This window comes from Phalacrocorax aristotelis, chromosome 3 (assembly GCF_949628215.1).
Source record: "Phalacrocorax aristotelis chromosome 3, bGulAri2.1, whole genome shotgun sequence".
In the NCBI taxonomy this organism is placed as follows: Eukaryota; Metazoa; Chordata; class Aves; order Suliformes; family Phalacrocoracidae; genus Phalacrocorax; species Phalacrocorax aristotelis.
This window is the reverse complement of record NC_134278.1, coordinates 28,066,834-28,080,445: the sequence shown is the minus strand read 5'-3', so window position 1 is coordinate 28,080,445 and position 13,612 is coordinate 28,066,834. Positions and strand designations below refer to the sequence as shown.

Here is a 13,612-nt window from a genome sequence, read left to right as displayed (position 1 = left end):
GCTGGACATGCTCCACCAACTCAATGTCCTGCAAGGATCCATCTCTCTTCCAGCCAGAGATGGCATCCGAGCACCTGCTGCCCTTGCTGTGCCACATTCTCAAGTGAGGATTTGAGCTCTGTCAATTCATCCTTGTGGTGATACCCCTGCTTCTCAAACACTGAGGCTGTACCTTTCTTGGCTTAGGCTTTTTATCATGTTCTCAGCAGCAAGTGTGGCCCTCACCCTGCCATGGTTCTTACTAAGGCCGATCATCTGTGCTGGGCTGTGTTGGCTTGTGCCCAGGGAGCTCCACGAACCACAGATGAGCTCTGCACCCTGCCTCTGGGCCAGCATGATGGTAGGAGACAGGGAGACAGATTATAATTCTGCATTTTTGTACACATGAGTGTGCTTGTGGGCATGCAGTTGTGAAACTCTGCCTGGCTGTGCAGCTCCTCATCTTTGCCGTGACAAGAGGTTTGCAGCCATCTGTAATAAGCAGTAAGAAGTTAAGTTTTCTTGGAAAATCAAGGGCAGATTGTGATAATTGAGTTTGTTTAGTCTGAAACAGAGAAGGCTGAAGGGAGACCTGGCAATGTGTCCTCAGTATGTAAAAGGTAGTTATGCAGAGGCTGGTGAACGGGCGTTTTCCGAGGTCAGGCTGTAAGGGTGGTGGTAGGGACAACAAAAAATTCAGCTTAGTTTACAGAAGAAGACTTAGTTTGAAGATTAGCAGGGAAAAATCCCCCTCCCTGAAAAGTAAGTAAACATAAGAGAACACTGAAGTAATATGGATCACACTGTAGAATTTCCTTCATTTGAATTTTCAGTAATAAATTAGAGAAGCATCTTTGGCATGGTTTGGCCAAACACGGTCTGCTCCTCTGCCCTGGGTCGGGTGAAGTGATCTGTTCAGTCATTTTTAGCCTTACAGTTATATTATTCTGTGGCAGCCTACTAAGGCCCAGCCTTTTCCTGGCAAAATAATACTCATGGTTGAGTCTTAGAACTGATCAATGCCGAGTTCTTTATAAGGCTTCGGTTTTCATTATATTATTGAATTCAGTCTGCATCAATCCTACAGTTTCAGTGAGAATGCACTCTTTCAGTGAGCTACTCTGTAAAGTGAAATTTAGTGATGTTTGCATTGTATTCTCTATTAATCTGTATTTATGCCTTTAAGTAAAATACATTAAAAAGGGGACAGCATAAATGTCACAAGCAGGTTGTGAGTCACACTTCAATTATCAGTAATACGTGCTGAGGCACTATCTCCTAACAGCTAGAAAATATGATAGAGATGTAGAGGGTTTTATAATGCAGGTTTTTTCAGTCTTCCTAAGATTTGCAAATACTTTTACAGAGTCTTATACGTAAAAGCATTTGATCAGAGTGTACTGCGTTGAGGAAAAATCATAAAAGGTTATGGAGGTGCAAACCACGGGAGAGAGATGGACATGCTGTGCATTAAAATCACAGCTGGTGCAAGAAGTGTCAGTGGGCTGGGAACATGCGTGGAGTCGCATGGGACCTTGCATGATGTGCCACATGTGGCATCGGTCCCCCGTGCTCACTGAGGGCTGTCTGTAGAATGAAGTTTACTCTGGTGAAATAGATACTAAAGCTGGCTGGATACTTCTGTGACTTAAATGAATATTTTAGCAGTAATGGAATAGAAGTCCATTTTATGTTAGTAGATACCCATTTCTGCTGAGCTGGTGAATCTACCCACCATGGGCTCCTCTCAGATGGATTTGCTATTCCCAATATGCAAAGTTACAAGCAGCTGACCAAGACTATGCAAGTGTTTAAATTAAAACAGTGAGGGTAGCACTGTGATAATGATGATGAATAAGCAGAATAGGACCTGTGGAAGTATTCTGAGTGGCTGGACCAGTGTTGCTTGAAAAGAACCCTTCAGCCCATTACTTCGTAAAAGATTTGAGATGCGTGAGCTGGGGTGGAGATGAAACTTCTTTTTTCTGTAGGAGGTGGAAAGGAAGGATTTTTGTGTTTCAGACACTGGGTTAAACTTATTCCGTATGATGACAGTGTTTCAGATAATATGCAGCTTCTGAAATCCGGAAAAGAACTCATGGATGTGTATGTTTATGTCCTACTGTTTTATATACGTATAAGATTATGCACCTGCTTTTGCATACTTGCTGATTGGGGGATTGGGAGAATATTGGAATGAATTTCACAAAATCAAGCATAGAAGTATAAGAAAAATGCAAGGACAAGATTTAGCAAAGGCCTGTGTAGTGTGGTGGTTTGGTTTTTGTTGTGTGTTGTTTTTTTTTTTTTTAAATTGAGCAACAGTGTATTTACCTTAAAGCCCATATAAGTATCTTTTTTTTTTTTTTTTTTTTTAAGGAAGCTAGTTTATTAAGAATTATCCAGACACATATGAAACAGTCGAAGGCTGGTAACAAAATGCAAAATAGAGTATGCAACAGCAATTGGTTAATCAGATGATCGTGTTGTCTGGAAAGGGTGTGAAGGTTGATATTAAAAAAAAAATCATGACTGATCCAAGCTTAGGTACAAGGACAGGGCTTTAGCGGGGTGGAGCACATGAAGTCTGTTCGAATCACAAAGTTCTTGTGCTAATAGAGTATAGAGCATTGGCCAGATGAGACAGTGAAGGATGAATCCAAGGATGCAGCCAAGGATGAATCTTCAGTTAGGAAGCATTGTTATAAAGAAAGATAGGGGTGTTGAACTCGCTTTGGATGGGAGACTTGTTTAGAGGTGACTTAGTAAAAGTATTTGGAATGGTAAAGAGCCTTTATGAAACGGAGTAGCATTAGCTCTGCCTGCTATTTGGGAAAACTAATATCCAAAGTCAAAAAGCTAGAAAATTACTCCTGAGTATGAAACAAAGAATGATTTATTTTCAGTGAACCACAAGAAATGTTTCCTGTGGAGTGCGTTATCAGACTGGCGTGCAAAAGAGAAGAGTGCGAGTGAGATTTGGACAACTGGACTTAAATCTGGATTCACCAGCCTTTGCTTGCAAGCGAGCAAGCGCGCAGAAGAGAAGGGGCACAAATTTTCCTCTGGTGCCGTCTCGCCACTGGCCCTGTGCTGTTGGGCTGGGGGAGCTGGTTGGTGTGTCCTGGGTGGTGGGTGTCCAGTGCCAGCCCAGAGGCGGGGGAGCAGCACCATCTGCCGCCCAGCACTCGGGCTGCCTACGCTCTGCTCCCATACCCCGGGGAGAGCTGTGCCCGGAGGCCACTGTTGCAGGGTTAGCCAGTGATTAAATCCTGCCAGAGCTTGTGTGCTTGTTTATTTTTAACAGAACGGGTGCAGTTTGTTATAGGATTCAGTACAAAACAAAGATCATGACCAGGGTGCGTATTTACAGTTTGTTTTTAACCCCAGAAATAAATTTTGGGTTTGAAGTAAGATTAAAGAATATGAGAAACTCCGGGAGGATGTAAATCTGCATGTAATTGTTTCGGTTCCCTGATCTCTTGGCGTGACATTAGGTTGGCCATGGACCACAGCTCAGCGCCTTGCTGTGCTGAACAGCCCGTTCGGATGGAAATTACCTGAGGTGGGGCGGCCCTGCGGCATATGGAGTGACACTCGTGTGCTTTATGTGGGGGAATCTAAGAAGTCTGTAGAGCAAAGTTAGTAGTCCTGAAGATGTTTGAAGAAGCAGCCTTGCTTGGCAGATCAGTCACATGGGAATACTTTGACAAATCTGGTATTCGGACAAATCTGATATTTTGACAATTACATGCTGTGTGGATCTTGTTACAACCTGCTCAGAATTTTAGAGCATTTCTCATAAAACATACTGCATGTGTTGTCATAGTAAACCCGTATTTTTGCACATAAATACAACTTTTTGCATGAGAGGGTTTTTTATTCTTTATTCTTTGCTCATGGCATAGGTTTATATATTCTCCTGGAGTTAGACCTGCCAGTGTGATTCCTTAATTTTCAAAGGTGAAAGGACTAAAACATACAAATTTTCAAAACTTATAGAAAACTGCTTCCTCATGACTAGAGCTTTTAATACAATTTGTCTTTTAAAAACAAGCTTAAATTCTTTTTTAGGAAGCCGAAATATCAGGGAAAACTCCTTAAGATGTCAGGGTCTCACGCGGTGGCCACAGCGGGTTTTCAGCAGTCTGAATGCTGATGGCTTTTTTTTGTGGAATAGTGTAATTATAGGAGCTCTTAACTTATCTGTCTATTATCTTGGAGAAAAAATGTTTTGTTGTAGTTGAAGTGAATGGGAGTCTTGAGGGATCTTTTTTCCATGGCATTGAATCAGATTCTTAAAGAATGGATTTGAAGTTTATTGTGAAACTCGTGGTGGCCTTGTGCCAGCTGTCGTTTGGACTTATCAGTGACCTCAGTGGTAATTAAGGCCTGACCCTTTTTTCCCCTCCAAACACACCCGTTACAGTTCTAACTTTTGAGCCTTATCCCATTTTCCTTTGGAATAGTGGTAATGCTTTATGTCTGTGCTGGGCATTTAATTAACTTTCCTTCCAGAAGTGAAGAGAGCAGCATTTGAAAAGACTTTCCCAGGCTATGTGGTCTGAAAAGCCTCTCTTGGATCCGTAGTATTATAATTCTTGATAATGCTTGGCAATGACACTGATTTTATAAAGGCTCGTCAGCTGAACTTCAGTTTTTTGAAATAAATGTGATTCAGATTTGATTCTAAATTTTGGTTGTTCTAGAAAAGGTCTAGTTTGGCATGTTCTCTTAACAATCAGTTCAGCTTAATTATAACATAGATAAGGAAAATCCTGATGTCTTAAGAAAGGCCCTGCATTAAAATCGTCTGCTTTCCTTATCCTATAAAAAATTAGTAAGTTTGCATATGTGTTGAGCACAAAACTCTGCCTTGTTTCCAAGCCCTGCAGCCTGCCAGGGCCACGGCCGTTGCCTCACCTCCCTCAGGAAGTTCCTGGTGGCCTCCAGCACATGGGAGTTACTTCTAGTTATTCCTGCCAGATCTGATTATATACTCTCTCCTGCCTCTCTGCCTCGATTCTAGACGCTGCAGCACATGACCATTTGTTTCTGCTCCTTCCTATGCTATCTTAGTCAAGAACATGGTCCCTTGCATTTTAGGTGCTAGTCTGGAATACATTGTACCGTAACACAAATGTGAGGTCTTCCTGCGTGTATGCTGGGCATGCACCCACTGTATGCACAGAAAGGGCCACAACCCTGTTTTCCTGCCAGATATACTTCTGAGTAAGAAAAAGGGGGTGATTCTTCTCTGTTTTCAAAGAGGTGTGGCCGTGTTAGAGTGGTCTTCCTACTGTACTCCAGCCTGTGCATCTTCTGTCCATCCTTTTCGAAACCAAGCTGGTTTTGCTTGCAGAAGCAGAAGGGGCGGTCCTTCCCCTTTTACCCGTACAAGCATAAGCAGCTTGTGATTTTATTGTGTAAAACTGTAGATTTTGTTCCAGTATCAGCAAAATCTTGTTCTGATCAGAATTGGAAGAAATGGGCTTGCTATGGAAGATGGCTTGTTCTTTGCTGTGACCCATGGCAAAAATAGAGATTACTATGTGCATATTCAGTGCCCTAAGTATGGACAACTAGAGCTTTTGAGATGTGTGAAGCTATTCAGGACAGATGTCTGTAGGGGAATGGCTAGCAGGACTTGGGCAAACCGTAGTCATTCTGGAGAAGCAGGTGGAGGCCAAGTGGCATACCCCCTAAACATTAACCAGCCCTATAGGCGTGTGTCCAGGCAGCTGAGTCATGGCTTTGTTTTCTGTGAATGGAAATGTAACCAGGCAGACTGAAGGCAGTGGTGACAGATTTGCTGCCATCCCACAGAGGAGGAAGCCAAGCCTGGTGGGCCAGGGTCTGTAACTGCAGCAGCAGAATGGTACGCGAGGTTAGAACCGATAGCAACTTAATTGTAAGGACAACCGGGTGTGTCAGCTGAACAGCATGATAAAGTTATGCAAGTTATATGGGGTATTAGATTGCTGGTTTTAGGAGGCGGCAGCCTTCTTTATGGTCTTCATTTGTTGAGTGCCTAACGCTGGGGTCTGGGGGCAAGGTTGCAGCTCTGTGACTGCTCAGTTTTAAAAGCAGTTTTTCACTAGAGTGCAGATTCCCCAAGGCACTAAACTGCAAAGCTTAAGTTTACTGGGGAAGTATGATATGAAATATCTCATGCTCATATCAAGGGGGATGGATGGAGTTTTGCTTGCCACAAGTATCATAGTATACAGACTAGAAGATGAAGATCAGAAGTTGAATCACCTCTGAAACAGTGCCTTAAATTCTGTCTCCTTTTGACTGATGAAACCATCTGGCTTCTCTTGTTTAAACTTTTGTCAGATGCCCCTCATCATCTCCCATGTCTTCCTTAAAGAATCTCTTCTCATGCCTGGATTATCAAATCTGCCACACATGGTATATTGCAGAAAGTTGCCCGAGGCAGCACGTAGCCTACTTTGCACATGGACCTTGCAAAATGTAGGGCTGACAGTTGTTTTATTGAAATGCCACAGGAACTTTTAAAGAAGTGTCACGGGGCTCCGCAGATGCCACAGATCCATCCAGGAACCCCCATTTGCATCTAGTACTTGTGGTACTATGCGTTCTGAAGGAAGCTGAGTGTGGTGGCAAACCAGCAATGAAATAGCAATATTTTTTTCTTACGCATTTAAAGATCTAAGAATTCATTATACATGTTGAGAGATGAGACCTGCCCAAGTGATAGTTGAGAGAGATGATTTTGTAAACTTTTCTCAAGTGGCAGTGTAGGATCTCTTAAGAAGCTCAAGGTGCTCCTTTTAAAATAAGTGGTCTGCTGCTTTGAATGAATGTGCTTGCTGCACATCAGTTGTTCAAATATATCTTTTTAGGTGCACGCCTGCTGCTCAGGATACTGGAATTTCTTTATTATGTTGTCCTGTACCAGCACACCAATGTAGTATGTCCTAAGTAATTAATCCTCACAGTTAATTCTGCCATTGGCTGACAGTAAGACAGACATCTAAGGCATGCTGCTGGTTCTCCTGTCTTGACAGCTCTGTGCCACTTTCTTCATACACACTGTGAGTTCATCTCTGAAGCATCTGTGATTTCTAGAAAGATAAGTTGGGGAGGATGGTGGTCTCTGTAATACGTTGGAAACCTCGGAGTACCAGGAACAAAGAGAAGGTCAACAAATGTATGCTGTGAGAGACGGACCAGCAGAATAACAAAATTATCTTGCATCTAATGGAAAATAAAAGCAGACATGTTAGAAATGGTAGTATTTTCTCATCTCACAGTTCAGATACTGGCATGTTGGGCAATTCCCATGAGTTCTGTGTTGAAAAGAGTGCAGTGCAGGCATTGACTTGGTGCTGCAACATAGTTCTTTAGCTGTGCTGGTGCAGTGTCTTTTAGATGTGCACCCCTTTCCTCTGTCCTTAACCTGATGTCCCCCCATGACTCTGGCCACCAGCCTGTGCTGTGGATCTGCTCTGGCTTGGGATTCTGCCCTCCTGAGTGGAGAGTGGCATGTCTTGGCCAGAGGGGCAGGGAGGAGCGAGGAACCCTCTTCCAGGGTTTTACTGGAAAGGAAGGAAGAAAGAAAGAACAAACAAAGAAACAAACACCAAACCAAAATGAAAACACAACCACCCAACAGAAACAAAACAACAGCAACAAAAAAACCCCAAAACAAAACAAAAAAAAAGACCAAACAAACCAACCACCTCCAAAAAACTCACCTGCTTTTGTTGGAAGGAGTTTAGCACTCAGTTCAGCATAGTTCTTTGAACAGAAAAATAAAAAGTAACAGTTGCTTTGAGTTAACGACTTAAGACCTTCGTGCTTTTCATCTTTTAAGCACTTGGCATAATCACATCTCTTCTCAGGAATTTTAATGATATATTTGTGGCTTCCCCCTTCCCCCCCCCCCCCAAATACAGTAGGAGAACATCTGCTTTGTTTTTGTTTCTTTGTTCAGCTTAACAGTACTTCAGTATTACCAGATAATTTTTCTCTTGGAAATTTTTAAAAATAATTGTTTACAGGAGCTTTTTTTTTAAAATCACGACTAGAATTAAAACTATATTATTTTGTATATGTGTATGAGTGTGTAAAACTATGTATGTGTATGGGCGTGGGTATGTGTATAACTTGACTGTGTATGTAGTGTCTGTACTAACGTTTTGGAAAATATTATCAGTTGTAATTCCTTATGGAACAGTCTTCTAGATGACTTGTTCTGGCTAGTCTTCAGCAGAAGCATAAATGTGCTGTGAGATTATTTCCAATTAAGAAGATGGTCTTTGTAAAAACAGGTTGCAGGGTAATGTCATGCTTAAAAGTTGAAGTAAGAAAACCTGAACTAAAAAGCATTTATGAAGCTAATCATCAATATGGAGACGGTTATTTATTCAACAGGATGGATCTAGAAATTCTTTCAAAAATCAGGTAAACAGAGCTGTTGCATAAAGTCTAAGATCTGGGTCAATTCCTGCTACCCTCATCAGACAGGCAGAGATGCTGGCAGTCGGGACTGTCCCATAGATCTCATTTTGGAAGTACAGTTTGTCTCTGCTAGAGGTGGTAGCTTTAGAAGAAATTTCTCAGGTTGTATTTTATCCTCTGGAAGCTTAGGGAGTTTCTGATCTGGTGCCTCAACGGGAACGGCAGGGAACTGACATCAAATTGTAGCTGGAAAGCCCTCAACCTCTGCCCTGGCCAGCAATGTCAAAAATCTCTGCTGGTGAGAAGTGAGGGCCTTTGTTTCACGTTTAAAGAGCAACTGGCTGAAATTGTTAAAGAAATTTCAGATAAAGTTATATTTGAGCTAAGTAAGCTAACCCTAAGAAGCAAGAAGTTAGCCTGCGGACAGATAACTCCCAGCTTTGTTGTGCCTGTCAGAAAAATTAGGGCTTTCAGTTGTCTCTCTTCTCATTACATCTGCTACCTCACTTGTGGCTGGCCTCGCAGGGTCTGCAGGTTATCAACCCTCTCAACCCAATTCAGTTGAATGAGGTCAGCTAGCAAAGGCTGACTGTCTGTTAGGGGGCACCACGGGAGCGGATCAGCTGGGTGGGTACCTGTTGGTGGTAGAGTGTTGCTGAGCTGTAGGAAGCAGTAACCTCTGCTGCTGGTGGGAAGGGCTGTGCATGTCCTTGGCTTCACTAGACCAACCTAACATCATATTTCTTTAGTATGTTGTATAAGGTGGATGTGAGAGAGCCATTGGGAAAACCCACTAGGTATTGGGATATCTGAGGTGACAAAACATGTTGTTAAATGGTGGATGTGCTTTGATTAATGATAAGTTCAAGGCCAGAAAGTGTGTTAACTTTTGGCCTGACTCCACTGAGCTTGCATGCTGAGGATAACACATACGTCAAGACAGGATTCTACTCTGTATATTTTTTTATAATTCTTTAGGTCTAGATAGTGTTGCCTGTACGTGGTCATCATTTAGGTCAAAACAGGTGGATATCTGGTATTGTTTAAGTTGTTACTGATTTTGCATTGCTACATGCATTCACTACCCGTAACTTCATACTATGAAATAAAATATGATGGAACTGTGTGAGTGCAGACATAGATGTGAATTTTGGCTGTTATAATTAATTTGGGTTTGTAAATTTTTCATGAGAGTGAAAAAATTTGAAAAGCTATGCCGAGGTGTATCTGAGGTATATCTATATTTTAAAAGATAACTGTGTTAATATGAGTGTGAATGCTCTGGTATAAATGGCGATCTTAATATATTATTTTTGCATTTATCTGTGCAGGTTCGAAAGCACGTGAATGACCTTTATGAAGACCTAAGAGATGGACATAACCTAATCTCACTTTTAGAAGTCCTTTCTGGAGACACCCTGGTAAGCTTTTAGATGAGAATGCAGTGGTCCCAGTTTGTTATATATACATTTACTCTGTTAACTCTTTGAATATTGACTGCTGGAGATTTCTTGGATATTTTCTATAATCTGTGACTTGATACCAAAGACACAAGTTGTATTTCTGTTGGTAAAATATTCTGCCGTGAATTTTGTGGGGGAATGCAATCTGTTCATTTCTTGTGGTCAGGGAGACTTCCTTTCTTATTAGGGTAATGCACTATTTTTTCTGTTCTTCCCTTTTCTTTACAATTTTTTTTTAACAAGTATCGGATGCTTAATATCCCTTCACATTAAAGGGAGTAACTTACAAATAGCAAGGATAAACTGTCCCTGAAATTGTCTAACACACTCCTCAGGTGTCATTTCCTTTCTTTGTGAGCATTACTTCCCTTGCTTGGTATTTGTTCTCTTCATTATGTTCTTCTTTTCATGCTCTTCTTTTCATTTGTGGTCTGTCTTGTGTCTTTGCTGTCCTGTCTCCTGTCTTATATTCATTAGCCAAGAGAGCGAGATTTTTTGAAGACCTTACGGTTGGTGAGTTCAACAGAAGCATGCGCAAATGAACAGCATGAGGATGTGGAGGATGAGGATAAGGGGGTAGGTGCCGACCCCCATAACTGTACTAACGTAGTGTTTGAAGTGTGGTGTCTGCTAATGTAAACTCTTAGTTCGGTGTGCTGCAGTAGCGTGCTGTAGAAAGGACAAAAGAACTCACACTGGTAAACCAGGATATGTATGTTTATAATGGACAAATTTTTATTCAGCCTTTCTGAGAACAGCTAAAATGCGAAGGTCTAAGATTTCTAGTTGCTTTCTTTCATTAAACTGTACAAAACCATGGTGCAAATGTGTACTGGACAACATTATCAAGATGTTATAAAGATAAGTAGGGAAATACCGTAAGTCCATTAAACCAAGATTTTTTTACTTGCAGTTGGTATTGCCCATATACAGGTAATTTAGACAAGGGCTTGGATGCTCTCTGTAGCAAAGTCAATGGAAACAGCTTAATTTGTCTTAATTAGAAGCATAAGTCTAGTGCACCCACGATCTATGTGATATAATACTGGATAATATTTTGAAATGAGGTAATTTAGATGTGCAGATCGATTTCTTAGAATTTATCAAATGTAACAGTTATTTTTTTGAAAGCAGATACGCAGAGTAGAAGCTCGTGACAGCTCTGTGTAGTGCCTTGGGTACTAAGTATACGGATTGTTTGCAGGTTTTATCTTTCTGGCAACAAATGCTGAATTAATTGCACTGTATTTTAACTGTCTAGAAGGGAGATATTTACTTATAAAGGGTAAAATGCTGAGTGCTTGTTAGTTCAAGTGAGTGGTTTCATGCCTTTGTGGACCTCGCATTATTAGCGTTTGCTAAAGCAACATGCTGTCATAGGGCCCAAGTGCCTTCTAGGCTCCTTGTGTGTTGTGCTGCAGTTGTGATTTCAGTGGAATTTGTGTGCTTTTTTTCTAGGCCATAACATAACTCAAAATGCTGCATTTTAGCTGTACGTTGAAAAAAAGATTTCCCCTCTGAGATGCTATACCTAAATATATAGTTTGGGATCTATTATACCCTCTGTGTGTGGAAAACCAAGTTCCAGGCCTGCAGTCCTTCATTCCATCCAGGAAGCTACTCAGTAGAGAGGGCTGCAGGGCTTGATCCTGGGCAATGGTTGTGAAAAACAACGGGCTAATTTGGAGGTTCTATAATGGAAATCAAAATTAGTTGTGTTTTAGTTTATGCTTCTTATTCAACTCCATTTTCCCATGTTTCCTTTTGGCAAGCATCTGATACTCCACAGTGGGGGAAAAAAGGCAACTGAGGGAGGCTTGGACTTGTAACTGTGTGTTTCGCAGTGACTGTCTGAGGAAATGCTCATATTCATGGCTGACCTCTAGTGATTATAGTCCGCTTCAGTTTATTGCTGTAAAAGTTTGTGAAAAATCTGAAATAAGGAAGAAGAATAGAAGGATTTGGATGTTGTTATGATGATATAAATTTAACTGCTTTCCCACTGCTGATCTGTGACAGCTAAGTAAAGTATGCTTCTTCTGTGTGATTATTCTTCTTGGTGATTTTACACTAACTGCATGCAGTTTTGCCATTTTTCCGTTAACACACTACTCATGCTTATTTTACAATTTTTCTTGCTAGTTTTGACTTTGCTTTGAGAAGAGTGACTTGTTAGGTTTTCTCACACTTTATGGTGTTCTACCTAAGTCGAGAGTTTAAACTTACACTCTAGGTCTGTATATGCTGTATTATTCTGTTTGGAGGAAGGCATTAGCTGTATTAGATGTTTTAAATAAATCTGGATTGATACCATAATGATTATGCAGTCATACCCTAAATAAACAGCATTCAATCCTAAAGTTGCATACAGAGGTAAGCTTTTCCATCACGGAGTTTACCAGAGGAACGTAAAGGTCCATGCCATCTCTTACATTTTGCTTTGCTTAATATACTGTAAATATTTTATAATAATATCTTGCAGTTTGTTTCTGTAGGTAGATTGATGTAGGGCCTTTTTTAGCCCTCTTGGCTTAAATAGTACTTCACAGGGAAACAGCTATCAGCATGCATGGATCAAAGTTGCAGTTCGGGACCACTGATCTCACTGTGCTAAAAAATTTCAACAACAGTTAAAAAAAATTTGTTAAAGCACACTTTTCCACCAAAGGTATTGGCTTCATTAAAACCATATTGTTTCAAATGTTTTACATGGTATCTTCAAATAGGACAGTTTGTTCTTTTATGTGATAAGAAAGTCTCACAAATATTGTTTTCCAATTTTAGCCCCGAGAAAAAGGTCGGATGCGTTTTCACAGACTCCAGAACGTCCAAATTGCACTTGACTATTTGAAAAAACGCCAGGTATGGTGAAAATTTTAATAAAAAACATTAATGAAAATTTTGTTACCTGTAGCTAAGAAATAAAAAATATGTCCTACTTGGTTTTTTTATGCATGTTGTGTAACAGCTGCTGGTGTAGGCTTGGCTTGATCTCATGCTTGAGATGGTTAAGAGAGATGTGGCAAAGGTAATGTTACACCATCCTTCTCTGAGCAATCATCAACACACTCCTTGTGGTATGTGATGTTAAAGAGGAAAAAATTATGGGTAAGATCCTCAGGAGCTGCTTGTAGTAGATTTAACCATCTTTCATGCTGACCATATACTAGCTGGTGTGGAGTTTTGTTCATGATCTAATTTTTAGTGTAAAATGCAGATTCAAAGAAATTAGGACATTGTGTAGGAGTTCCTTGTTTTGATTATATTTGTTTTGGGAAAACTTTCTCAAGCCTTGGTCCTGATGAAAGCAGAAGTGGTTCCCTGGAAAGGCAGTAGAGTCACCTGGGCTGTGGAAGATTCAGGCTTAATTTCACCTGTATCTCCTTTAAGCCAAACACTTGAAACCCACACTGCTTGGTGGTTTTCCACTGCTGTGAGTTAGGTGTTTCTAAACCACGTTTAGGAGGTGACTTGCTCAGGTTGGCTGTATAATCTCCAAATAGAATGCTTTATTGTGATTGTAAGGCAGAGAGAACCTATATATTGGTAATTTTGAAGCCTGATTTTGAGGGGGCGGGAGGGGGGAACAACAAAAAAAACCACAAAAAAAAGAAGAAAAAACCAAAAATAAGGCATAGCTGACCATCTTGTAGAGTTTTGCCAAACACAAACAGTTTTTATAATGCATTGGGAGGAAAACATTTGGATTTGGTTTTAATTGCTTTTTTTTGAACTGTGGA

General features: G+C 40.8%; 1 protein-coding gene across 6 annotated transcripts in view; it reads left to right on the top strand.

The window, feature by feature from the left end:
* DST (dystonin) overlaps window positions 1–13,612 on the top strand; it is a 316,847-nt gene that overhangs the window by 109,902 nt on the left and 193,333 nt on the right. For 5 of the 6 annotated variants that reach the window (XM_075087006.1, XM_075087009.1, XM_075087008.1 and 2 more), the window contains 2 exons: window positions 9,741–9,830; window positions 12,657–12,734. In XM_075087006.1, the coding sequence (XP_074943107.1) occupies window positions 9,741–9,830; window positions 12,657–12,734 (168 nt within the window). Of the gene's footprint in view, window positions 1–9,740; window positions 9,831–10,349; window positions 10,449–12,656; window positions 12,735–13,612 lie in introns of all 6 variants that reach the window. The other variant, XM_075087012.1, reaches the window with a different exon arrangement.